The sequence below is a fragment of the Molossus molossus genome, unplaced genomic scaffold (assembly GCF_014108415.1).
Source record: "Molossus molossus isolate mMolMol1 unplaced genomic scaffold, mMolMol1.p scaffold_m16_p_10, whole genome shotgun sequence".
Lineage (NCBI taxonomy): Eukaryota > Metazoa > Chordata > Mammalia > Chiroptera > Molossidae > Molossus > Molossus molossus.
Genome location: NW_023425345.1, coordinates 61,728,302 through 61,753,201, shown reverse-complemented (window position 1 = coordinate 61,753,201; position 24,900 = coordinate 61,728,302). Strand labels below are relative to the sequence as shown.

Below are 24,900 nucleotides of genomic sequence, written 5' to 3'. Positions count from 1 at the left end.
CTCTGAAGATTGTTATGAGAACCCAGTGAGAGCATGTGTATGGTGTGAAGGGCTGAACCGATGCTGATGGTCATTATCATGCAATTTGAGAACCTGATCTTTTAAATTAAATAATATTTGCCACAAAACAAAGAGATTTCTACTCAGTGGACTTACTAGAATGTTCTGTGAGAGAGGGAAAGAGAGAGAGAGAGTGTGTGTGTGTGTGTGTGCAAAGAATCACATTTGCTGTGCTTTCTTCTGTATCAGCTAAGATAAAGTGATTGATATACATGCATTCAGGTAATAAAATCACCATTATCCATGCTTATTTTCCACCCGTGATTTTTTATGTTTTAAGGTCTACAAGACCTTGAGCTTTCAAGCTTCCTGTGCTTTCAGTTTTTGTTTTTGTTTTTATTTTCCATCGATTTCAGATAGAGTGGGAGGGTGTGGGTGGGTCTGTACTCTTGACTGGAATCAAACCTGGGACTTCAGTCCTCCAGAAGAAGCTCTAACCATTGAACAAACTGGCCAGAGCTGCTCTCGGGTTTTTCCTGAGTATCCTTACCCGCTAAGTCCTTACTCACTACTTCAAAACAACAAAACAAAACTTATTGGTTTGTCTAATTGGGAGATAATGGAGTAGAAATGGCTTTAGCTCCAGGTATTTAAAAGATGACCTTGAGATTTTGTTTCTCTCATTCTAATGCTAATATTCAGTATCTGGTGAACTTTCTCCACAACGCAGAATGGCAGGCTCCCTGAGCTCCATATTTCCGTGTCTTTTGAGCTCATGAAGCCAGGGGAGAACACCTTCTCACCCCAGGGTCCATGACAATCCTCCAAATATATTCAGACTGCTCTACTTGGGTCATACAGGCATCTACCCAGAGGCAGGGAGGCCAGGCCACAGGAGTAACAGCCCTATCAGAACCACCTAAGGTTTGGGAGGTAATTTCCCAAGGAAAGTGCAGCTGTACTCTTACCAAAAGAAGAGAGGAGAAATGTTAGGTATGAATAAATAAATAAATAAATAAATAAAAACAGATGTTCATTTCACCTGACTTCTCCATTTAATTGAATCAGAAATCCCTCTGCTCTACATGAACTTATTAACGAGCTTCAATTCCTGAAAAGAAAGACACCGACACAGATTGAAAATCTACTCTGCTATAGTCCAAGTTCCAGACGTTTTAACATTTAAAACCATGTAGGTGAATAACATCCCCCTTTTCCAGCGAAGCTAGCTGAGACTTAGATAGGCTTATTCTGTGCCTCTGATCCAACAGCCTGAAACCTGCAGAACCCAGATTCCAAGCTGGTTCTGCCCGTTTCATTCCACAACCAAAGTGCTCCATACGCTCTTTCTAGCAACCCTGACATCAGAAAGGTTTGCCTAAATTCCTGAGATGGTAAACATTATCATATTTGGATATCTGTGCTGATAAATCAGTCAGTCAATAAATATTTGTTAATTTCCCACTACCATGAGCTGATAGTATGAGTCCTGCAGGTAAAGACATCTGGCCTAGTCCCTGCCTCCACAATCGTCAGTCAAGTTGGCAAAACGAAACAAATATGCAATCAAGAAAACTTCTGAGCTAAACTACGTGGTATTTATAACATACCCTTCAGTGAGATTCATTCTATAAGTGTGGAAGGAACGGCTGGGAGAAACCAGAACAATGTGAAAATAAGGAAAGGAATGGTGATGGATGTGGTATGCACAGGGGGAATAAGGAACAGGCTAGCACTGGACACAGCACTGATATCCAGAAATCAGGGTTAACTCACAGTTTTCAGCAGCTACTGTCAAATTTTCCAAACTCTCTGGGCCAGAGTTCCTTTATTTGCAAAATGAGGAGGATGGAGTCTATAAATCTTAGCTACTCTCTCTCTCTCCATCTAATCCAGAGAATCACAAAGTTACTAATTATGGGATTCACCCAAGAAAGGAGCATGTTCAGAATACTAATTTAGGTCCAAGAATCTCTATATATTTTTATAAGTCCCACATGTGACCTGCCAGGTTTGAGAATCACTTCTTAAATGAAGGAGGGTAAGTACACATTACACAAAAGTGTGTGTGGGGGGGTGGGGGGGTGTCTTCCCAACTGAAATTCAAAAGTTCATATGGGAAAGTCATCAGAACAGGCTAATTGGAAGAAGATTAAGAGAGGCCTCGAAAGCCAAAAAGGTTCTCTGCTTTCGTAAAGCAAGGAGGCATTGTGCTGCGGAGTGAACATTGTGCATTTTTGTGAGTTGATGTGGCAGGCTTGGGCCATCACCGCTTTCAGCCACGCACCCGGGTCTGCAGACACTGACTTGTTCCTCGCTGAGGCCTTCTTTCCAAGAAGGCCCGAGTCCTTTCTCTGTTCTCCTGTAGGTTCAATGTGTAAGAACACGCATTTTGCAGTGGCCCTGGGCAGTGGAGCCCAGTGCCTCTCACCTGGGTGGGACTGCACGTACGCACAGAACCCCGGGACACTAACGATGAAAAGGCCTCGAACAAAAGCAAACAGCCATCTCTCTGTCTTTCCCGCAACGTTTTGCAAAAGGTAACTTCCAAAGAGTCCTAAAACGCTGAAACTACAGTCACTTCCGACCTCTCACCGATGAGTTAAGAAGGCAGCACTGGAGAGCTTGCTGCTCACAAGCTGCATTTATGTAGCCATTAACCCAGCACTTTGATTTTAGGGCAAAAGCGAGCCAGTGAGGCATGAGGTAAGGATGAAAGAGACCACCCACCCACCGTCCGCTTGGGGACGCCTTCTTCCTTCTGGATTGGATTTTAGGGGTTGTTTGTTTGTTTGTTTGTTTTTAAGCACTCCCTGTATTTCATCCATTATGTGAAGTGGGCTTGTAGGAAGCTTGCCGCATCCTTTGGTCCCTACGCGTCCATCTGCGTCCCTCCGAAGCAGGTCTCATTTGGCTCTCGGATCTCGGTGGCCAGGACCCGAGCAGGACTGAGGGTGGGGGTCCTCGGCTTCTCACGCGCGCTAAACGCTGGAACCCGCCCCCCGGAGGCAAAGTCGGAGTGCAGAGAACTCACCCGCTTCTCTTGCCGCCAGCACCTCCCAGCCCGGACTCAGGAAAGGAGGGAGGGAGGGAGCCCGAGGAGGGAAAGTGGGGCCGGGCGGGGGGTGCCTGGGAAGCCGGGCTGCGCTGACGTCACTGGGCGCGCAATTCGGGCTGGAACGCTTTAAAAAACGAGCGTGCGAGCGGAGATGCTGCTCCACACAGAGCAGGCGACTGCAGCAGCACCGCTCACCGCCCTGCAGCGGCTGCAGCCAGGGTCGCTCCCGAGGTCCGCGTGGCGGCAGCGGGCACGGATCGGCCCCGCGGCGCTTCTCCTCGGCGCCCCGCCGGGGGGCAGGAGCAGGGCGCCCCGCGCTGCAGAAGCCGGCTGAGCTGCAGAAGCCCGCGGAGCCGCGCCTGGCGCGCCACGGTCCGCAGCAAACCCGACGCCGCCCCGAGACCGCGTCCCGCGCGCGGCTCCCTGCCCAGGCACCATGGACACCTCCTCGGTCCGCGCGCTCCTGTCCTTGCTTGTCCTGCTGCAGCTGGCGGCCGGGGGCGGCTCGTCGAGACCCGGCACGCTGCTCCGGGGCTGCCCCGCGCACTGTCAGTGCGAGCCCGACGGCAGGATGCTGCTCAGGGTGGACTGCTCCGACCTGGGGCTCTCGGAGCTGCCCTCCAACCTCAGCGTCTTCACCTCCTACCTGTAAGTGAGCCCCCACTCCACTCCGAGATGGGGATAAGGGGGAAAAGGAGGCCAGCTCAGAACGAGGCTGGGGGCCCCTCGGCCCCCGCCTGCTCGGGAGGGGATGAGTGGGTTTGCAAAGGGCATGTTGGGCCTCGGGGAAATGCACGTGTCTCAGCGGGTAGCATGACCGCACTTTCTGGGCCCGCAGAGAAACGACTTCAAGTGCACCCCGGGGAAGCACTGTGCGCCGCAGCTTCCCGGCCCGGCTCTGGGCAAGTCGCAGAGCGAATTCCTCCGAGTGTAGGCATTTGCCTGCAGTGTGGGCATTCGTGCCCCTGAGCCTGGAACCCAAGGGCGGGCCGCCCGCTTGGTCCCTGCCCCAGCCTCCCCTCCTCTCCGAGTCCTGTCACGTTTCATGAAGAGATGGTCTGTAAAAAGTTTCCCCAAAGGAGAACTCCAACTAGCCCAGCTACAAAGGAGCTTACTCTGCATCTCTTGCACGGTCGTGTAATGTAACATTTTTTTTGTTTCTTTTATCCTTTTTTTTTTTTTTTTAAATGGAGTGATTAAAATGTGGCAACCACAAACCCCGATTAGAGCTGCCAGAACGTTATCTTTACCTTTGGCTGCCCGGGCCGCCTTTGAAGTGCCGGCCGCCACGGTGTAATCTTTAACCATCTCCTCCTCCCGGGAGGAAAAGGGAAGTGGGCTGAAGGCGGCGGGGCTGGTAAACAGTGGCGCAGACACCCCAGCGGAGACCTGAAGCTCTCTGTCATCCCTTGGAGATCCTCTCACCCCCTGCTCCCCCCAACACAACCTCCAAAGCTCCAACCGCGAAGAGGAGGCAGCGGTTCATTTCATAATCTTGTCTCTGGAAAAGCCAGGCCCGGAGGGTAACAGGTGGTTGGGTAGATGAGGGGACCAAGGCGACTACTCCCCCTCCCCCTAAGGAGACTCTGGAGCTTGGTTCCTTAAGACAGAGACCAAGGTCGAGGCCACTCTGGAAAAGGGGCACTGGTAACTGCAAGGTGACACGTTTCGGTTTTCATCTGAGCCCACCCCAAACCCACGCGATCTTAGTTTGGGCTTCTCTAATGTACCTTGGCAGAAGCAGGTTGGGATGTTTGTGAACTCATTCTTTCCTCTGTTTAGTTGTTTTCTGGAGGGAAGAAACATGAAAAGGCTTGCACAACGCCTTCCACTAAATAGTGATTCTTTTTCTGGAGACAGAATGAGGGGGAAAAAAAAATTTTTTTTTTTTTTTTACTTGTTTAATATGCATTCAAAGATATGGACCATGCTGCTAGATTTTGGTATCAGTGGCAATCCCATCCTCATGTGCCTTTAAACTGTTTTAACTTCTTTTCTTTACCTGAAAGGATTATAAAATTATCCACTTCCCCACCAGATCTCCCTTCAATTGCACACATTGCCTGTGGCAGTGATATTTTCAAAAGGATAGAAATCTACTCTCCTACGTGATCATTCTCTAAGAATTCATTTTCTCCCCCTAAATAGCTGTTTACACTACAGAGTGAAATGCTCATCCCTAAACTCTCTGCTTTAACTGCTAAACCCAGGGTTTCAAGCTTCGTGTGTTCTCCTGTGGAGTGAATTCCTGAGAGTCGTGTGGCAGTTTCACTTAAGAGCCTAGAACTATTCTTTGCCATCACCCTGAAGAAACTGACTATATACAAGATAAGTGTGCAAACCACCCCAGCACTCACCTATTAAAATCATACACTCATTTAAAAACATGTTTAAGAATATAGAAAGTAAATGTATGAATAGTGCCAAGATGCTTTTTCCCCCCACTTGAAAGAACGAACATTTGTTAGGCTTCTGTTACTAAAAGTTGGCATGAAATGCTGCCTCAAATCATTTCCCACATACCGCAATTGCATTTAACTGCATCCTCCATGTGCTCAGGAGATCTTGCTGCCACTGTTCACTATCTATCGTTATAGATAACTCCTTGGAGCTGAAGTACCATTAGGAAATTGTCATCTTCTCATACTGTTTGATGACAGTCTGTACCCTGGCCTAAGGGGAAGTTTTCTTAAACTCGGAGTGTCTATGAAAAGTGTCACAGTGATTTTTAAATACTTGCTTCTAATGGCTAACATTTCACGGGGTTTGAGTGCACAATGTAAAAATCAGTCCTAAGTAAATAACTCAACTGATGTTCTTCTTAATACGCAATTTCAGACTTTGGTCTCCTTGTAGAGTACAAATGCCAGGACCCATGGGATGCCCTTACTTCATGGGTTGAGGGTTTGGGGGTTTTCTGTGTTTTTGTTTTTACAACCATGGGAAATCTGTGCAGACATTAAGGGTAGATGGTGCCCTCTTTTGGTTACACCTAGAATTATCTAACCATTTCTACCTTCACTTGTACACTCGTAACCTAAAAGAAGAATTTTTGTTTACTCATATTCAAATTAAATAATTATGTATCTTACTGTTTTTCTTATTTTAAGACTAAAAAAACAGAACACTAAGTTACAGCCCCCACGCCACTGTGGCCTGATGGTAATTAAGCTTTGGTGAGAAAGTTGCAGTGTGTAATGATTCGTGGGTAAAAGGCCAGTCTACTATCTTTTTTTGTTTGTAGTAGGTTATCACCATTTATTTGAGTCAAAATGTTATCTCTTAATCTTCCTCCCATCCCCACAAAAGAACAAGCATTTCATTTTCTTCAAATAGATTGATGATGGCAAGTCTCAGCGGCACACATTTGGCAAATAGATTTTGTCACAATCTGAGAACTGGTTAGTCAGACTCCTAGGTAAAGAAAGTTTCCTGACTCTCTTCATAGAAGGCTAGAGCTATTTATGTGCAGTTTTATAGTCTTTCTTTATTCCCCAGAAAAGCTAAATCTTAAGCCAACATTAATAGTAACTCTCTTTTCTTTCTGAATTGCATTGCCCAGTAGATCTGTAATTGGACCATGGAACATGGTGGAAACACTGGAAAATCTGTCTTAATCCTCTCTCTCTCTCTCTCTCTCTCTCTCTCTCTCAGTCGTTATGAGCTCTGATTTTACAAAAGGGGCCAATAAAGCTCACTCAGCAGAAAATAAGAAAAACACCAAGGTTGAGACAAAGCAGACAATAATTGACAGTGTTTAATACATCTCAATTTACCAGTCATGATTTATCAGAAATAAAGTAGCTCTAGCTTCTAATCTTATTATAGGTGAGTTATCTTAATGTACCAAATGTGAACATTTTGAAAATGTGTTTAAATAAGCTCTTGACTATAAGCTCCTCTGTTACTTTGATGTGTCTTTCATCCAGTTAGTGTAGCATCCAAATAGAAAACTAAATCCTATTGAACATCCTAATATAGTAAATATACTTTTTTTATTGATTTACAACAGCCATTTTATTTTTAAATAAAAACAGTGTTTTTTCTTGCTGTTGCTTAAGGACATGAACATTTCATCCACAAGCAAATTTGTGTCACATGAACCAAAGGAACCGAAGAAAGATTTGTTTTTTAATTTAATGAATGTAGATTGGTTACTTTTCCATATGTAACTCTGGAACAAAATTTAATTTTGCACACAATTAGTAAAACTGGTATTAATAAGAACCTGTCAAAAAGAACCTGCTAAATTAAGTATGGCCCTGGTGTCATACATGTGTTTTAAACATTGAAAGTACAGTTTCAATATTTAAAAAAAATTTTTTAAATCTTTGAAAATGGTTTCCTGTATTTCTGCTTCCCTTCAAGCAAAGTATTTTAAATAAATGAAAATGTTTGTACTTTAGCAATAGTTACAGAAGCTTTAACTGTATAACAGCCTTAACATTTATATCAATGTCAAAATTATAGGATCATCTACAGCCTACTTTTTTGAAATTCATTAAAAATATATTGATGCCAATGACTTTTCTCTATTTTAATCAAGTTGTCTCTTTTTCTCCAGGATTCCCAGGGTTTCTTTTGTTTGTTTGTTTTTTGGGGTTTTTTTTACTGTTTTCATTATGGAAGCAATTATTGAAACTAATTGACTAAAGTAGTCTGAGTGATTTTTTTTTTTTTTTTTGAAGTTGTAGCTCTGATTCAAACAAGATTTAAAATAAATATTTTACTGACTATGTTCCTCATATGCATGGTAGAGTTTATGTGACAAGAATAAATTTTTACATACAATTCAATATGATCTTCAATCTTTTTCCTTCTTATTAGTTTTCTTCAAAGTAAAGGAGTTCTGATAGGCAACGAAAGGTAGCAATCAGAAATGAGTTATAAGATTGGAATAAAAAAAAACCTTTGTAGTTAAAGAAAGCAATTTTTTTATAATGGGAGCATTTCCACTTGGATGTATTTAAAGAAGTTCAGAAACACTAAAATGGTCTATGATTTGTCATAGTTAAGTTGTATTAATCAGAACTATTTGATTGTTTTTATTTCTAAAACAAAAGCATAAGACTAATAACCAACTAAGCAATTATTAACCCAATAAACCTATCATTTAAAAATTAAAGACACTGCAGAATATTTATGCTTTTATAACTGATACTTAATATCTACCCACTTTAGAAAAAGCATTTTTATATTTCTTCTATTAAATTCATACATTTAAGTCATTTTAGCTATAAGTTTAAGTATGTTTCCAATTAATCCAGATCACATGCCAAAAGAGAGAAATGAAAAACAGACCCTGGCCGGGTGGCTTAGTTGGTTAGAGTGTCATCCCATATTCCGAAAGGTGGTGGGTTCGATTCCTGTCAGGGCATATACCTAGGTTGCGGGTTCCATCCTCATTCGGGGCAAGTAATGGGAGGCAACCGATGGATGTTTTTCTCTCATATCGATGCCTCTCTCTCAAATCAATTTTTTAAAATAAATTTTATAAAAAGAAAACAGCAGTGAAGTAATTCTTTTGGTTTTGTTTGGTTATTTATATGAATTTAAAATAACACTAAGTGGCACTTTTACTTGTAAACAGCCCACAGTAGATATTTCTGGGAAATGGAATTTTTCTTGAGAAGGCAAAGTCCTTTCTTAAAGATTCAATCTCCTCACTCCCGTTGTAATGTTTCCCTGTACGGAATCTTGTAGCAGAGATGCAGCCCATGAGCACTAGAGCCACAACTGCTACATTACAGACCAAAGAAAACGAGCTGGTTATCCAGTCCTGTTGCTCTTTCTGCTGTATCTTAGTAAAATTGTATTTGTTATATCTGCTCGTGAATTCAGACTTACTAGAATTCTTATTACCAGATCTGTCAGCTTCAATCCACATTTCTATTCAGTCATTACAGATACCAACCACATGCCCAATTCCACCTGTGGAATTCGTTATCTATAGGAAAGGGAGACATTTCACAGGCTATAAGGTAGAATTTTTCATAAAAATTTTCATAATTCAAAATTAATTTTGTTCTCCACAGATTACATGGTAGGAAGCAGGCCCATTCTTGAAACACCTGGCATTTTCTCCTACCTTTCCCAGTTAATTTTTCTGTTACATTAATTAAGCCCAATGGATATTCCTTATTTGAAACTGGTAGGTAGAACATTAGTCATTTGATTTCAAGTTATCTGGTGATAGTGCTCAAAGACTGTTAACAAGGTGTTAGCATTCCTAGTTTAAAAGATGCTCCAGGCTTGCCCGGCAGGTGTGGCTTAGTGGTTAAGCAGCATCCCATGTACCAGGAGGTGTCGGATTTAATTCCCAGTCAGGGCACATGCCTGGGTTTCAGGCTTGATCTCCAGTAGGAGGCATGCAGGAGGCAGCCAATCGATGTTTCAATGTTTCTCTCTCTCTCCCTCTTCTTTAAGATGCTCAATAAGCAGGAGTCCTTCCTCATACCCCCATCTATTACCCCTATTCTCAGTGCTTGAATCTGGGATTGGAGAAACTGTTTACTTTGAGAGTATGCAAAGGAGCCAACCCATGTCCATGAAGTCATCTTCCTTAAAGTCAGATGGAATAACACTCCTAACTCCAGGCTGTGATGATTGGCTCTTTCCTTCAGGGTTCATCCTCCTCCCTGGGCTGTAAGCTCTTCCGCAGGGGGAAATTTCCACTTTCTATCCCAGTGCCCACATCAGTGTCTGACACTTAAGGGATATTTATTAAATATTTGTAATGCCAAGTTGAGTAGAATTGGCTAAACTGGCTGCTGAAATCCCAATGGCTAAAAGAGGTCGGAGAAAGATAGAGAAGAACTACTTATCTGCAAAGTAACAGAACACAGGTTACTGGTATCCCACAATTATGGTGCAGCCCCATTTGAAATACAATTAAATTGTGTTCAGCTTAAATGATGCAACGAGTTGTGTTTTTTGTTTTTTTTAACAAACACACCAGAATTTGTGTATCTAAATTATTTTATTATTTTAATAGTAACAACAACTGACATTTATATAATTCTTCCTGAGTTCCAGGCATTATGCTAAGTACTTGACTCAACCAAAAATCCCACAGCAACCTTATAACACAGTTACTATTTTCATTCCTAACTTGGGGGCCTATAAACTTATTCCAAGGATATTTCCATTGCTTAAAAATATTTTTGAACTTCTTTGAAGTTATCTTCAGGACCAGTTTACCAGAAACAAGAAAACCAGCCTTCTAATTTATGGTTATGCCTCAAAGTAAATGTAATTGGTGCTGAAATATTTCAGCACATTTTTCCTTTCAGGAACACAATTTATGAAGCTCTGGGAAATGTGGTTTTTAATTTTCAATAAAATGAGAATTATATTATATAGCTTAAGGCCAAGATTTTAAGTTTAGTAAATACCGTTTCACTTTTTCCTGTCTTCAAGTCAAGGATAAATTGTGGGAGCTGCCCAGGAATTATAAAGAGTGATCAACTGACTGATAACTTCCAAGTCAAGAATAAAACTATTTTTTTCTATGATCAGATCTATGTGTCAAGTAAAGCAGTTGCATTCTTTGGAATTATTTCTCCATTTAGAGAGACATAAACTTGCTTAACAGGCTAATGTTATTTGAGTTTGTATTCACCTTTATAAACTGATGAGATGAAATGAACTGATGTCATGAAGGTCTTCTCCATACTGTCATTTATTTGATTCAAAATGAAGAATGATTTCAAAATATTATATATAAATATAATATAATATTATACATATTATATATAAATATAATGTTAATTTATATATATCCTAATCTTACATGCATACCTTCCTTCCCAAAGTCTACACTAAGAAGGGAACCTAAGAAATTATATAGCATATATAATGCATATATACATACATATATATAATGCATAATTTAAAAATTATGGCAGTGATATAGATTTCTTTGTAATTCAGAAATGTAGATAAGCCAGGGAAGAAGCCTCCCTTAACTATTTTCAGTCCTTCAGTTCATTTGCTGCTGTAAACATAACATGTGCTAAACATTTATTATATTACAAAGTAACCATGAAAAACGAATAGGTGGCCAATTAATTATAAATTATAATCTATATAAATAGCTCCTCATCAAGTACATACTGATGTTTAGAAAATTTAGGAGACATTGAAATATAATCTCTAAAATTTCTTAAAACAGTACTCTCAAATCTTATTTTCTGTTAACTTACTATTCATTTAAAGTTGTTTAGCAATCCCTGATTTTCAGTCTCATTTTTTAATGCATGCACATTATTTGCATATTCATTTTACCCTTCTTGCCTTCAGAAGGAGTTTTGTTCTATCTTCTGGCAAGGACTGGTGGTCGGGGCAAAGAAAGTGAACTGACGCACACACCCCGACACGCCAGCAAGAAACAATTTCTTTCGTGCCACTTGCTCGGTAGAAATGATACATAACATTGACATGGTTTGGCAGCAGAGAGCCAACTCTTTTGAGGGGAGAGACTGAGCTGGCTGTGCGAAGGCACCTTCAGTTCAGTTCAGAAGCTGAAATGCAGAAGACAATTGTCCTGGCAAAGGGAGCCCAACTCCAGCTGAGAACGCGTGCACCGAGCTGACCTTCCTCTCAGCCTGCCAGCTGAGATTAAGGTTTCCTCAAGTGGTCCCTTGTTAGCCCAGCCTTTTCCCCAGTGTTGCTCATCTTTCACAAATGGAAGCCAAATGTTTTAAACTGTTACTCAATTTTGCAGCCAAATTCCTTTATTTCCTCTTTCCCCTCCTTTTCTCCCTCCTTCACACACACACACACACACACACACACACACACACACACACATAATGTGATGGCTAACCTAACATGCACACCTTCCTTCCCAACGTCTACCCTAAGAGAGCCTAAGAACTTTTATGTTTTACTAAAAAAACTAGTAAATATGTTTGATCTTTTTTTTCTTGAAACCTTGATTACGTAGAACAGGAACCTCTACAAAAGATATCCATTTGCAAAAATAACCTTCCTTTGATCAAAAAGCCACAAAAGTGTAGTTCTCAAGAAAGTAGAAAACCACACATGATCTCAAGTGGAAAAAATATAAAGAATTTGCTGAATTTTTAACCTTAGCACATAACAAAGGTATTATTTTAAACGTGGTTGGTTAATGTGGGCTGTGTTAGAACTTTCGTTGTGTTGTGTTTGGGTTCACCCAGTGTTATTTTAATGAGTTTATTGGTTCGACACACAAAACACCACATGGCCCTTGAAGTTTTTAGGTTATAAATTTTCTTGTGAGGCACTTGAAGGAACTCTGTTACATAATCAATTGGTCTTTCAATCTATCAGCACAATAATAAGCTTTCACTTTTCACAAAAATAGGATCATTTGGTTATAAAAACCAAATAAAAATTCCCATGGAAGGAGTTACATTCCTTAATCCTCTGTTTTGTACATATATTGAGACTTTTGCAATAAACATTTATTTCACAATGAATCTATAGAATGTGTTTGGAGTCATCTAGGAAACGCTGAGGTAGGAAGTCTTCCTCTTTATTCTCTCTTCATCCTTCCTGTTCCGATGGGCCCTCAGCAGTGATGTCTGCGTTTGGCGATAGGTCTACTCTATTATTGATATAGTGTCAACTGCCCAGTAGAGTAAAGCCTAGTCCGAGAAGAAAATAAAGGCAAGAGAGATGGTAAGGCTAACCGAGGGAATCTGCTACCCAAGGAACAGTGCAGGCAGAACAGAGAGACTGAGAGACCTCTACTGGGCACCCTGTCCCCAGGTGGTTCACTTCTCCCTTGTCTCTCTTAATCCTTCTCCATCCCTCGCTTCTAGATAGCATCAGAGGAGGACTAAAAGCATACATTTTTCTTATCTCAGACACTTTCTCCGCAGGGCTTCAAACTACAAGATGAAGGAAAGCTTAGAAAGAAGAGTCTTTGAGATAAAAGTATCAACTCTAAGTGCACCGAAATTGGGGTCTTTGATTTTAACTCCGGGAAGCCACGTCACTAGCCTGTGGTGGGAGACCTTAGCTCCTCACAGCCCCCGTTCCCCAGCAGCTGTTGTTCTCTGGGGCTCCTGGCAACAGAGTACAGGAGGAAGTTCAAGATCTTTTTTCATTGAGTCTTCAAGCTCGGGTAGCAGAGGAAATCCTAGTTAAACCAGATTCTCCCAGGGTGTAAGCATATCTTATTTGAAGATCTCAGAAGTTTTAGCAACATGATTAACTGACAGCAAGTATCCACCTTCCACCTTACAGCTGCTGGGCCTTACAGCTTAAAATCTACTTCCCCAGGTTCTTATAATTATGAGAAGTGTTGGGTGGATATGGACTGGTCCCAAATGACTATTACACAGTAATTTGAAGCTCCCTTTGCCTTCGCTACAGAATCTCCTCAGGACATAGTTAATTGTATACTGAGAAGAAAAGGCTAATTTCAGTAGGTGTGTATTAATTATAATAAAACCAATTCAGAACTTGAGCTAATAGCTAACTACATTTAGAGTAAGTTCTGTAAAGAACTCAAAGGATAATCTTTTATTCACAAATTAGCAGAATGACTAAGCTGTATACCTAAGGTCACGTTACACAGTGCAAGACTGAAATTTAATCGTGATTACTAGACCTTTGTCCTGATTGCCCAAATAAATGGAACTAAAATCACTTACAGGTATTGCAGAAGTTTTTGATGAGTCAAATGCAATGTCTACTCTTGCATGGGATTGAGAATGGAAAGGACCTTGGAAGTCACCTAATCCCACACCTTCTTTCATGGATGGTCACAGTCGTGCTCATAGGGGTAAATGATGTTCTCAGAATCACGTAGCTGGCAAAAACGGAATTGGAACCCAGATGTTCTAACAACCCCAGTTGTGTGCTCCTTCCTGTCAATGTTTTGTCCCAGTGCCAGATACTCCAATGAATCCTAAAACTCTGTTACTTCTCTAGATGTTCCCAAAGATCCTGTTGCTTTTGTATGTTATATATGCACATATCTAAGTGTGTGCCCGAATGTTAACCTTATCACCTTTTTTGACCCATTGTAGATACAGTAAAGTGTACTCAGAATCGCCTAAAAATCTGTAGAGCAGAATGGAACAAGCAAACTTAGTTTGAGGAATAAATAATTTCCCAAATTTTTGTTCACAGTACATTAACGTGCCCTTAATGTAATTTAAATTTGTTTTTTTTCATCCTCACCTAAGGATTTTTTTTTTTTTTTTGGCACATGCCCCTAGCGGGAACCGAACCCGGGACTCTCTGGTCCTGGTCTGCAGGCCAATGCTCCAACCGCTGAGCCAAACCAGCCAGGGCAATGTAATTTAAATTTTATAGTGACATTAATTTGACTAAATTCAGGTCTCATAAATGTCTATTGTGTCTGTTCCCTTTCTCCACAAGCTCTGAAATTACAGGAGTGTAAGCTTTCCTCACTTTCCTCCTGCATTACTGTGACAGCCTCCTGTCTCCGTTTGGATGGACCCCAGGACACACACACTCCCTACCACCCCGTGAGTTGGTCCGAGATGCATCTCTGGTCATGTCTGTTTTACAGTCAGTCTCTCAAGGGTTATCCAGTGGCTGTCAAGATACAATTTAACTCCTCAGTTTAACCCACAAGGCCAGCCTCACCCGCCTCATCCCCCACGGCCAACGCTGCTGCCAGTGCCTCCCTCGCCCCTGGCTCTCCGCTCAGCCACGCCAAACCTCCCCTGCAGTTGCCTGTTTCCTGCTTCCAGGTATTCACACGTGCTGGTCTCTGCTCGAAATGTCTTTCTGCTTTTCCATTTGCTGACTCCTATGTGTCTTTCTAGACTCGATTCAAACACCACAGAACACTTCTGTGACCCACCCTCTTAGAAAACTGCCTTGGACACTCCCATGTCATGCGAACGCACCTGTCACAGTATTCCCGCTCTTGGTCACCACACTTGATTTACTCTTCTGTTTGTACTACTGGACTATATAATACGTCCCTTGAATTATCCATTTTCTTGAACCCAAGAAGAAAGGAGTCTTCCCTGACTTGGATCAGAACACAGAATCCCTGTGTATGAATGGTGTTTTTCATTTTTTGTGTTTGATGATGCTTTGCTGTCTGGCGGCCCTGCTGACGTAGGAGAGACGGCCCCTGCCAGGGCTGGCTAATTCCTACCGGCAGCGGTGACTCCGGGCAAGCACACCTTCCATATGCAAGCCCACCAACCAAAGTCTACGCCCCCAGGCACCTGCTTTATCAGGCTCTTGCAGGGCACTTACACTCCAGGTCAATATTCCCCATCCTAATCATCCCAGAGCCAGGTATCAGACAACCTGAGACAGCCCGACACCCCACGATCTGCTGAAATGACTCTGACCGGCTGATTCTGAGCCTGTTTACCCTGCCCATTTCTTCCCGTGGAGAACACAATAAAGGCTGTCGCCCCTGCCTTTCTCTCACCCCTCTGCCTCTGGACAGACCCAGGTGCTTCCCTGTGTGGCCCTGCAAACTGATGTGTCCCCTACTCTGGGCAACTGTAACGCACTGTCTTCTCAATGGCAGTTGCGTCCTGGGCAGCCGGCCACACCGTCCTGATACTATTCAAACCTGCCTTTGAAACACTGCGCCCATACATGCTGGTGCCTGGGCAACTTCGAAAAAGGATGAGGCCAAGGCACATTTTCCCTCTCTAGGAGGCATGCTAATGTTTCCCTGGAGTCTATGCAGGACTTGTACTTTGTCCACACCTAAGATCCAATGTACCATTGGTCCGGCCACCAAATGTGTAACAGTAGATGAGCTGGCATAACCTCTGGTATAATCATAATGTGGCACTAAAGAGGTCCTTCCCTCTGACTTTGGCAGACTGTATTGTTTGTAAACTCCCATGACAGAAAAACATCCAAATAGTACTTTTACCCTTTTACCACCAGTTTCTCATTTGACCTTCATAACAAACAGTAAAGAAGGGACCACTATCTCCACTTTTGGTAACAGCGCTTCTTGACAAGGGTCACAGCCCTATCTTGAGAGACCTTAGCTGGTACTCTGTGCCGCGATTTTCTCATCTATAAAATGGCAATAATAATGATACCCGCCTCACCAGGTTGTTGTGAAGATGGGTGGGATAATGCACATAAAGCACTTTGCACAGGACCTCATATGTGGTTTTTGGTGATGATGCTACAGTTGCTTTAACATTAAACCCACACTTTTCAAATACGCAATGCTGGCTCTTATTGTTATTTCCCAAATATTTAAATTAATTGCCCTGGGATTTTACAAGTGTAAACGATTTTCATGAAACAAGATTTGTTAACATTAAAAACAAGTTAGAGAACAGTAGCGATGTGTCTAGCTGATAAAAGAACAGCGGAAGTAAGTAAGGGCAGCTTCAGCAGAGTAGGGTGTCACCCGGCATCTGTTTAAGTAAAACAAGTGTAACTTTCCTCTCTGATCCCTGGTATCAAATAGATAAAAGATTTTGTGTGTTGGATGAAATTTTAGATTTTCATCTGGGTGTATAACCTTGTGCAGGCATTGCACAAGCCTCGAGGTGTGACTACTGGGTGAAAGTTTCGTCACAGAGTGTGGGCTGGTGGCCCAGAGTTTGCAAACTATTCCCCAGACACAATTTAATGAATGGCCCACAATGTGTGGCCCTAGATTTAAATTGTTTTTTATTTTTCATCTCCCCCATCTCCGTGATTTTTCCTAAATAAAGAAGAAAAATTCAGTCTAGTAACTTCTTGGGCTCTTAGAAGCTCCAGTCTCCGCAGCTGACCTGCTACACACAGCAGCAGGTAAGAGAGGAGGACTTAGGGGACTGAGAAAAGATTGGGACTCCAACCTTCCTGCAGAGCCAACCACGTGCTCAAGAAAAACCAAGTTTTTAACACAAAAAAAAAATGTGTTTGATTATTTTTTTACATTAACTAAAAAACCAGTTCTACTCGAAGGGAAAAACCGGTTTAAAGGATACACTTAGGTTTATCTGAAAATGCATTCAAAAGAGTCAAATTTTTATGAGGAACCTCTTTGTCGCTGTCTTTGACAAAAGACCAGTTGGTCCAACTCAACTATAGGAAGAATCTTTGCAGTGAGTGAAGACAACAAGGCTAAAATTATTTCCTGGGGACTAATAGATGCCAGTGACTTGAATCTGTGAGGGGAGGGGATTCAATGTTACACAGAGGGTCAAAGCACTGCTTGGGCTTGTATTTGAGCAGGGGCCTCCAGAATGAGGTCCAGTGATGCCCAGCAGAGAGGAGAGATGGATGGGAGGTCCTTGGACTGGCCAGTCTTCTAACCCGACGGATGAGCCCTGCTCACCCTCTCCACAGATTCTCCACAGCCCTCCAGCACAGGCCAGCTGTGTCACCCGTAACCAATGAAACCAAGAGAGCAGGTTTGAAAAGGACAAGAGTAATCTCCCCGGTAGCAAAATTTGTGTGTCTTGCTACATGTGAAAATATGATTCTGGAATTCTCATGCGCCTACTGATTACTGAAGTAGGGAAGATGATTTCTTTTACAGCCCTAACACAGACACTGAAGAACTTTCAGGGAGACATCCATCACGTGTTATCCAGCAGCACAGATGGGAGAATGGGATCTATCAGCCCAGCTTTATTACGCAGCTTAAATAATCACTAAACCAAGAAGGACCCGAAGGCAGCAAAAGTTGAACGATTTTAAATGAAGGATCAGAAGGTCCTCTCTCAGGCGACGCCAATTCTCCAAGTGGAGCAAGGGTAAGAGGGAAGTGATGGCCCAGAGGAGACTGTGGCAAATGAGAAAAGAATTAGAAAATGTCAAGAGGGGCTCAAAGGTGAGGTGAACTGCAGGACAAAGAGTGAGGCAAGATGACAAGCTGCCACGCGTGGCACAGCCCCTGGCCACTGTCTCTGCTGTGGGGTTGGCTTACCCAGTGGGTAGAGTTCAGTCCTTCAAGAGGTCTACACACACACACACACACACACACACACACACACACACACACGGGCACATCTGTTAAAAAAAAAAAGGAAACTCATTTTGGAAACAACCCCAAAATCTCAAAATACATATATCTACCTACACTCACCATACAATGATAAGGCAACTGGCACACTCCTCAGAACTGGGAAGTAGTTAACACTATGGTGCAGGAAATCAGAACAAACCCTAAGCATTCAGAGGAGAGGTGTGCTAGAAGCCTGGATGCACGGTTCTCAAACTTGTCTGCGCGTTATCTCCAACTGGAACCTAATGTTAACCACCTCGGGGCCCTGATCACACACCAAACCAACTAACGCTGAGTCTCCAGTGGAAGAATGTAGGCATTCGAATGATTTTTTTCACTCCTCCAGGCAAATTCAATGTATAGTTGAGTTTTAAGAACCTCTACGCTAGAATTTGGTATCCCACCAACAAGACATGGACTCTCTGGCAAGAGGATAACCTCCCTGCCTCCGTGTCTGCATCTGTAATAAGAGGTGAGCACATGCTCTGAGGTCTCTCCTAATTCTATCGTTCTATGAATCAGTCGGCTTGACGTTTGCGGGTATTGTAACAAGGCAGGTGTAGCAAAAAAGGCAGTTTCTACACACCCACACCATTTTCGTGCCGCCAATCTGGGAGCATTGTTTACTCTCCTGCAGTGAGCATTACTTAAAGCGACTTTATTTGTTTTACAGTTTAGAGGGCCTCTGTAGGTAGCCTCAGGAGCCCATTCATTTCATTAACATTAAATCAACAAGCAGACCTTCTTTCTGCCTCTCTCGAGCAGGATTAATGGATTTTGGCATGATTTGTGCAGCTAGCAGCAGAACCTCGTGCTGAGACAGCGAGCAGGCTTGACTAATTCCCAGCAGCGCTAACTTCATAAACTTACTTTAAGCTTTTAACTTTGACTGAAGATTAAAGGTAATGACTTCACGCTAGGTTTTGAATGCATGATACTCAAGAGGTATAAAAACCTATACAAAAATGACACGCTATTTGATAAATTAATATTATATATGCATGTTTATGTGTGTGTGTGTGTACATAGATATGTGATTTTATGCTTATAAAAATACTCAATTCTGTGTATCTAAAAAAGGAGGCTCTGAAATACTAGATTTATGTAATAAGTAATTATTACACTATGTAGAGTATTGACAGCTGCATATGTAGAGTGTAAGCATGCGGACCTGTGGTTAGAATATCATATATATGCTAATAGAAGGCCCAGTGTTGCGTGAAGCTGTGACTGTTGTATATGAATAATTTCCTAAGAAGCAAAATGATTGTACTCTATGAAACAGTTATCACCCATAAAGAATCCTACATATGACTATGCTTGTACTTTTTTCCTTCCAGTCTTAAATTAAATTCAAAATTCAGAGAAGTCTGCACGATGAAGGGAGAGAAAAGGGAAAAATACAATATTTCCAGCCCATCTGACAAGACGACATAAAAGCTTTTGATCAAAGGGTCTTAAGTACACTTTACTGGTGTGACAAACAACATTTTTATCCCTTTATTAGATTTATTTTTCTTCTGAAAACTGCAGTGACCAGGGTGCGGTTTGTGAAAGAAAGCTGGCAGGGTTGTGTTCTTTGATTCCTAATTAACACCTTCAGTCTCAAAAGAGAACCAACAGAAATACCATAAAATGTTGCAGCTGCATTGTGATTCCGCTTGGTTGGTTTGTTAAAAGTCGGCTGGGCATTGGCAGCTGCAATAAAGGGAACACTCAATGGATGTTTTGTATTGTGCCTACTGAAGTGCAAGAAGGCAACCATTTTATTTTTCACATGGGCAGCTGCAGAGGGAGGTTTAAATGGAGCTAAATACAAGATTTACTGTTAATTTATAGTAGATATACAAAGAAAAAACTAACTCTTATGTTTTTACAGTCACAGAACAGAAATTTCAGCAAGAAATAACCAAGGACAATAATTTCGGAGGGTTTTAGCCACTGACTTGGGGAATTTGGCAACAAGGAATAGCATTCATTATTAAAATCAAAATAGCCTTTTTGAAAGAACGGAGTAAAGCCAAAGCTTTAGAAATTGACATTTCCACTTTGAAAGGTAAAGGTATATCTTTCCTGTCTTTGGTAATGGAACTCCCTCCTCCCACTTTATTGAAACCCTAAAATTTGTTCAGATTGGAACTGAGTAAGATTCCATACACCCTACCTCACTTTTTTTTTTAAAGAGCGTGGAGTTGAATTTTGCTTTGGGTAGGGGAATAAAGGAGTCATTTAACTCTGGTCAGATAAATCTCAGTCACATTCAAAAATGCAATTAAGGAAATATGTAAATCTAGATGTTTCATCAAATGCTAGCTAAGGGGTTACTAGTTCTTTTCGAACACAATGACTGAACTAAAGAACTTTAGTGTCTGTGTAAGAACCATTGTCCGAGCCGCGGTCCCTGTTGGAAACAGAGTCCGGCCTGGCCGTGGGAAATACCTACATATTTGACACAGGCCCTATTTCTGAGAGAAAGGGGATGGAAAAGAAAGTATGGCGATTTTACTGTTGCATTCTAATAAGCCATGATCTGCCTAATTTGCTTTGATCAGGAAGATAAACTAATTTTTCTATGGGCTGGATAAAAGTAATTAGCAAGCCAAAGCTTTCATGTTGTTTCAAAAGAGCTAAAGTAAAGAGGATCAGAAATTGTAATGGTGGGAGTTAAATACATCTTTTCGGCTCATCTGAGAGCATTGTTAGTTCAAAATAGGATGCTAACACAGAAGAGGAGCTCGGGGTAAGGATAGTTTCATGGGCTGCACAACCATTGTACATTCCGGGACCCACAGTGCTGTGTAACTGAACAGAATGACCAAAGGGTGGTTTATAATTAATTGGTGTCTGTGTCATGCAGCCCTGTCCTTTTGTGGAGACACCTTTACCTTCATGTGAAAAGTTACAATTATCACCTAGTTTCAGAGTATTGTTGGTTTTCCCAGACGCTCTGCATCTCAGTTGTTATATTTAAGTTGTTGGGGGCAGTTGGATGTGTTAACTTGAGCCCTGAGCCACGGCTCTCCTTAAAGCACACAGACACAGCCAGCTTGGGGTTCTACAACCCTGGTTATACTAGAGTAGGATCCGAGATCAAACTGAAAAAGCTAATCAGGAACCGGACTCCACAGATGCTTGAATTTCACAGCCTGGCTCACGGGATTGTGTGCCAGTTACCAACTTCAATAATGCCGCGTCCTCTGGTCGTGTTTTTTTTCCTAAACACCCAAACACATGTAGTTATTAGATGAGAAGGAAAGATTTTGGAATATGGGATTTTGTTTCTTCCAATAAAATCTATTTAGTGTTCACTTTTTTTCTTGTTGATATGACCTTTGCATTACTTCCTTTTCCAAGCTGTTGTACTAGATACGGTATCTGTAACCCTACTGTAAACTTAATTGCTTTTTTGGCCACTAATCTCCTTTGCTGGGTTCTTAGATACCAAGGTGTGCATTTCGTGTCAGACTCAGTGTGTCTTTAAATTAAGTGGATCTCTCTGGGAAGTTGGAGCTCACGAAGTTTCAAGGTTATATAGAAACTTTTATTGTAGAATAATTCCAAAGGAAACTAGAAAATAGGAGTTTAAGACCACTATTCTAACTTGTTTTTTTAAATTGTTTAAAATGATTTGATTTACCTTTTCTCATGTATTTCTGCCCCTTTGAGGAAGCTGCAGTCAACAAACATTTTAACTCTTTTACCATTGTTTGAAAAGTTCTCAGTAATAGCAGTCTTCAAAATGGCAAATAAGTCTCTTCATTTTATTGCTAACTGTCAAAGGTCTAGAAAAGATAGCAACTAGTAAGACGAGGAATTCAGTCCATGGCTATGGGGGGGAGCTTTAACAGGGTCAACTTCATGTTCCTGCATATTCATTCATTCATTCATTCATTCATTCACATAATTACTGTGTATTGATTAGTTACTTTGTGCTGGATGCTGAGAATACAGCAGTGCACAAGGTAGACAAAATCCCTGTCTTTGCAGGAAAGACAGATATTCAGCAAATACTCATTTAAATGTTTACTATTAAGATTTTGAAAGGGATCTAATGGAGCATGGGAGTGCAGTAAAAGAGAACGTGCCTGGTGTTGGCAGTCAGGGAAGACTTCCTTTAGGAAGTGACATTTAATCTGAAACTTGGAGGACAGTGGAGTTGGCCAGAAAAAGGAGAGGGAAAGAGGATTCTAGACAGACTTTCCAATTGACGTCTGAGCACTGGTTGAAGTCTCTCCTATGCATTCTGCAAGTGTAACGTACAGGATGAGGCTGAGGACCCTTTAAGTACCTTGGACTTGGGGAACGAAGTCTTAACACGGTTACCCCTAGGGGTCAGGATTCGCCTTTGAGATCTGACCTGTTCTTACTAAGAATTCTTTTAAACGGCTGTACGACAAGGGGTTCTGCAGTTTCCGGTCTCATTAAGTGTATCTTCTGCTTTACTAGCTTGTAATTTCATGGGCATACCAAATTCATTTTCAGTCCTTCTGAAACTAAATTATGCACTTATTTATTTGCACCCCTAATAATAACCTGAAAAGAAGAGGTGGCAATTGTGTTATATGGACCTGTATGTTTTCCCTTGATTAGGCAGAGAGCCAAGAAGTAGAAGGCAAGTTTTCCATTTGTCTTCTCACTCACAGTAGACCCTTCCAGTGTCTGTTCACAGGGGAAGCTGGTCAGACCTAAGGGTGCACTTTGATCCAGTCTTTTAATTATACCTAACATTTACTTGGTACTTACTATCAGGAAGGTTCTAGACTAAGACCAAGAAATAAAGGTGAATCAAGGAACTCTGCCCTCTGATGTTCACAATTTTGTTGAGGAAGAGAGACAAGTAAGCCAAAGCAGTGTCATGATTAAGAGGCTTACTCCAGGGTCAGACACATTTTGTTGGAATCCTGGCCACTGCCACTTACCATGTTGGGCCAATAATTTCACTCCTCTGTGGCTTAAGTTTCCTCATCTGGAAAGCAGTGTTTCGTATAGGGTTGCTCCTGAGGGTTGTTACTCGAGAGCACTTGGAACAGTGCCGGCAGGCAGTAAGTATAAGGTAAGTTAGCTGCTGGTATTCATAGAGGTGGCTATAAAGTCTTACGGAAGCGTAGAGAAGAAAACCATTTGCTCCATCTGGACTTGAAAGTACTTCTCAGAGAGGCTCATGTTTGCCTTTAAATGTCGGGGGAGAGTTCCCACGTGGACGGGCACGTCCTTCAGAGTGCAGGTGCCGCTACCAACAGAGGCCGAGGACAGCGAACGCACGTGGAGGAAACGTTCAGATCTGCTGCGTGTGAGACAAAGACGGGCCGCGAGGGCTGTGAAGCAGGGACCACAGAATGCACCTGCATGGCCGCTGGAACCCCCGAGAAGAGACGGAAAGCTTAGTACGGAGAAACTTGTAAAATGCAGCTCAGATCCTGACTGACACCTGCCAAATAACGTCTCATGGCTTTATTTAGGTTTTCCTTCAGATGGCCGAGCCTCCACAGTGGGGTGGCTCCTCCACCGAGGACCGGCTGGTCCAGAGTAGACAAAGGCTCCGAGGCCGGGGTTTTAACCTTGCCCTCTCACGTCTACCGTTTACCCTTTCTGATCTGTTTTGTTGTCTGCTGAATGAAAGCATCTATTCAGTGTCCATTTTAGTGCAAATATCACCCTGGATTGACTTTATATACAGCGAGGAATGCTTCACATGCAAACGAATGCCTCCAACCATGTTCCGTGCACAGGCACTGCATGTCCACACGCCAGGAGGAAAGTGGAGGTGGAATCAGATGGGGGACTTCTCCACAACCGGCGTCTTTCCGCAGGAGTCAGCCAGTGCCATCCTCCCTCCTCCCGGACAGAGTGGCTTCCATTCCTACCTGCCTTACACTTCACTTCCGATTATAAAACAGGATTAATTTATTTTTTTTCTCCACATTCTTTCCCGTCCCTCAAGATAATAAATGAATGAATGGCTTCTGGATGACACACTCAACTCTGCTTGAAACTCAATCCCACTCACCTCTGAGGGCCTTTAGGCCATGTCTCTGCTGAAAATGGAACCATGACAGAGCTTCCCCAGGCATCGCTTCTTATCCCTTCTCGTTGCCAGAGTCTCTCCCATTTGGAGCCATAATCTCACCTCTTGCACCTTTCCTGACTGTCAACACTGCGGCCGGAATCCACAGTTTAGCTTTGTCTAGACCGCCAGGCTCCTGATGACCTGAGTCCTCCCTGCTCCACCTCCCCTTCCCGCATGTCTCAAAGGTGCATGTCCTGCCTCTTTCCCAAGCTATCCCCCATCTGGGATTTCCCTTTCATTTCCTGGGACGCATGATTTATTTGTTCAGCAAACTTTTATTTATTTATTCATGCATTTATTTATTTTAGACAGAGTGGAAGGAAGGGAATGGGGTGGGAGAGAGAGAGAGAGAGAGAGAGAGAGAGAGAGATCAATGTGAGAGAGACACATTGACTGGTTGCCTCCCTCATGACCCCACCAGGGCCTGGGGATCGAACCTGCAACCCAGGTATGTGTCCTTGACCTGAAATCAAACCTTCAACTCTTTGGTCCTCAGGTCAACGCTCTAACCACTGAGCCAAACCGGCCAGGGCCATTCAGCAAACTTGTACTCAGAGTGTGCTATGCAAGGTACTATGGGAAGACATAAAGATGAAGACAACAATATCAGTTCATTTTCTTCTAAAAGTTTGAAATCTAAAAGGTTGGTGTCATTCCATACTGTATTAAATTTGGTAACCTGATATGTTGCCAGATAAAGAGATTTCTATTTAAAAACAGTTACCATCATAGCATCCTCTTTTTCTTCCTCTTTAGTCTTTTTATAATCACGTTCCCCACTACCTGGCACATGTAAGTAGTATATAAATGTTT

General features: G+C 42.3%; 1 protein-coding gene across 4 annotated transcripts in view; it reads left to right on the top strand.

The window, feature by feature from the left end:
• The first annotated feature begins 524 nt into the window (after window positions 1-524).
• LGR5 (leucine rich repeat containing G protein-coupled receptor 5) overlaps window positions 525-24,900 on the top strand; it is a 163,535-nt gene continuing 139,159 nt past the window's right edge. For 2 of the 4 annotated variants that reach the window (XM_036251772.1, XM_036251768.1), the window contains exons 1-2: window positions 525-529; window positions 3,460-3,706. In XM_036251772.1, coding sequence (XP_036107665.1) covers window positions 3,495-3,706 — 212 coding nt within the window. In that variant the 5' untranslated portion in view covers window positions 525-529; window positions 3,460-3,494. Of the gene's footprint in view, window positions 530-3,211; window positions 3,707-24,900 lie in introns of those variants that run through there. The other 2 variants (XM_036251771.1, XM_036251769.1) reach the window with 2 other exon arrangements.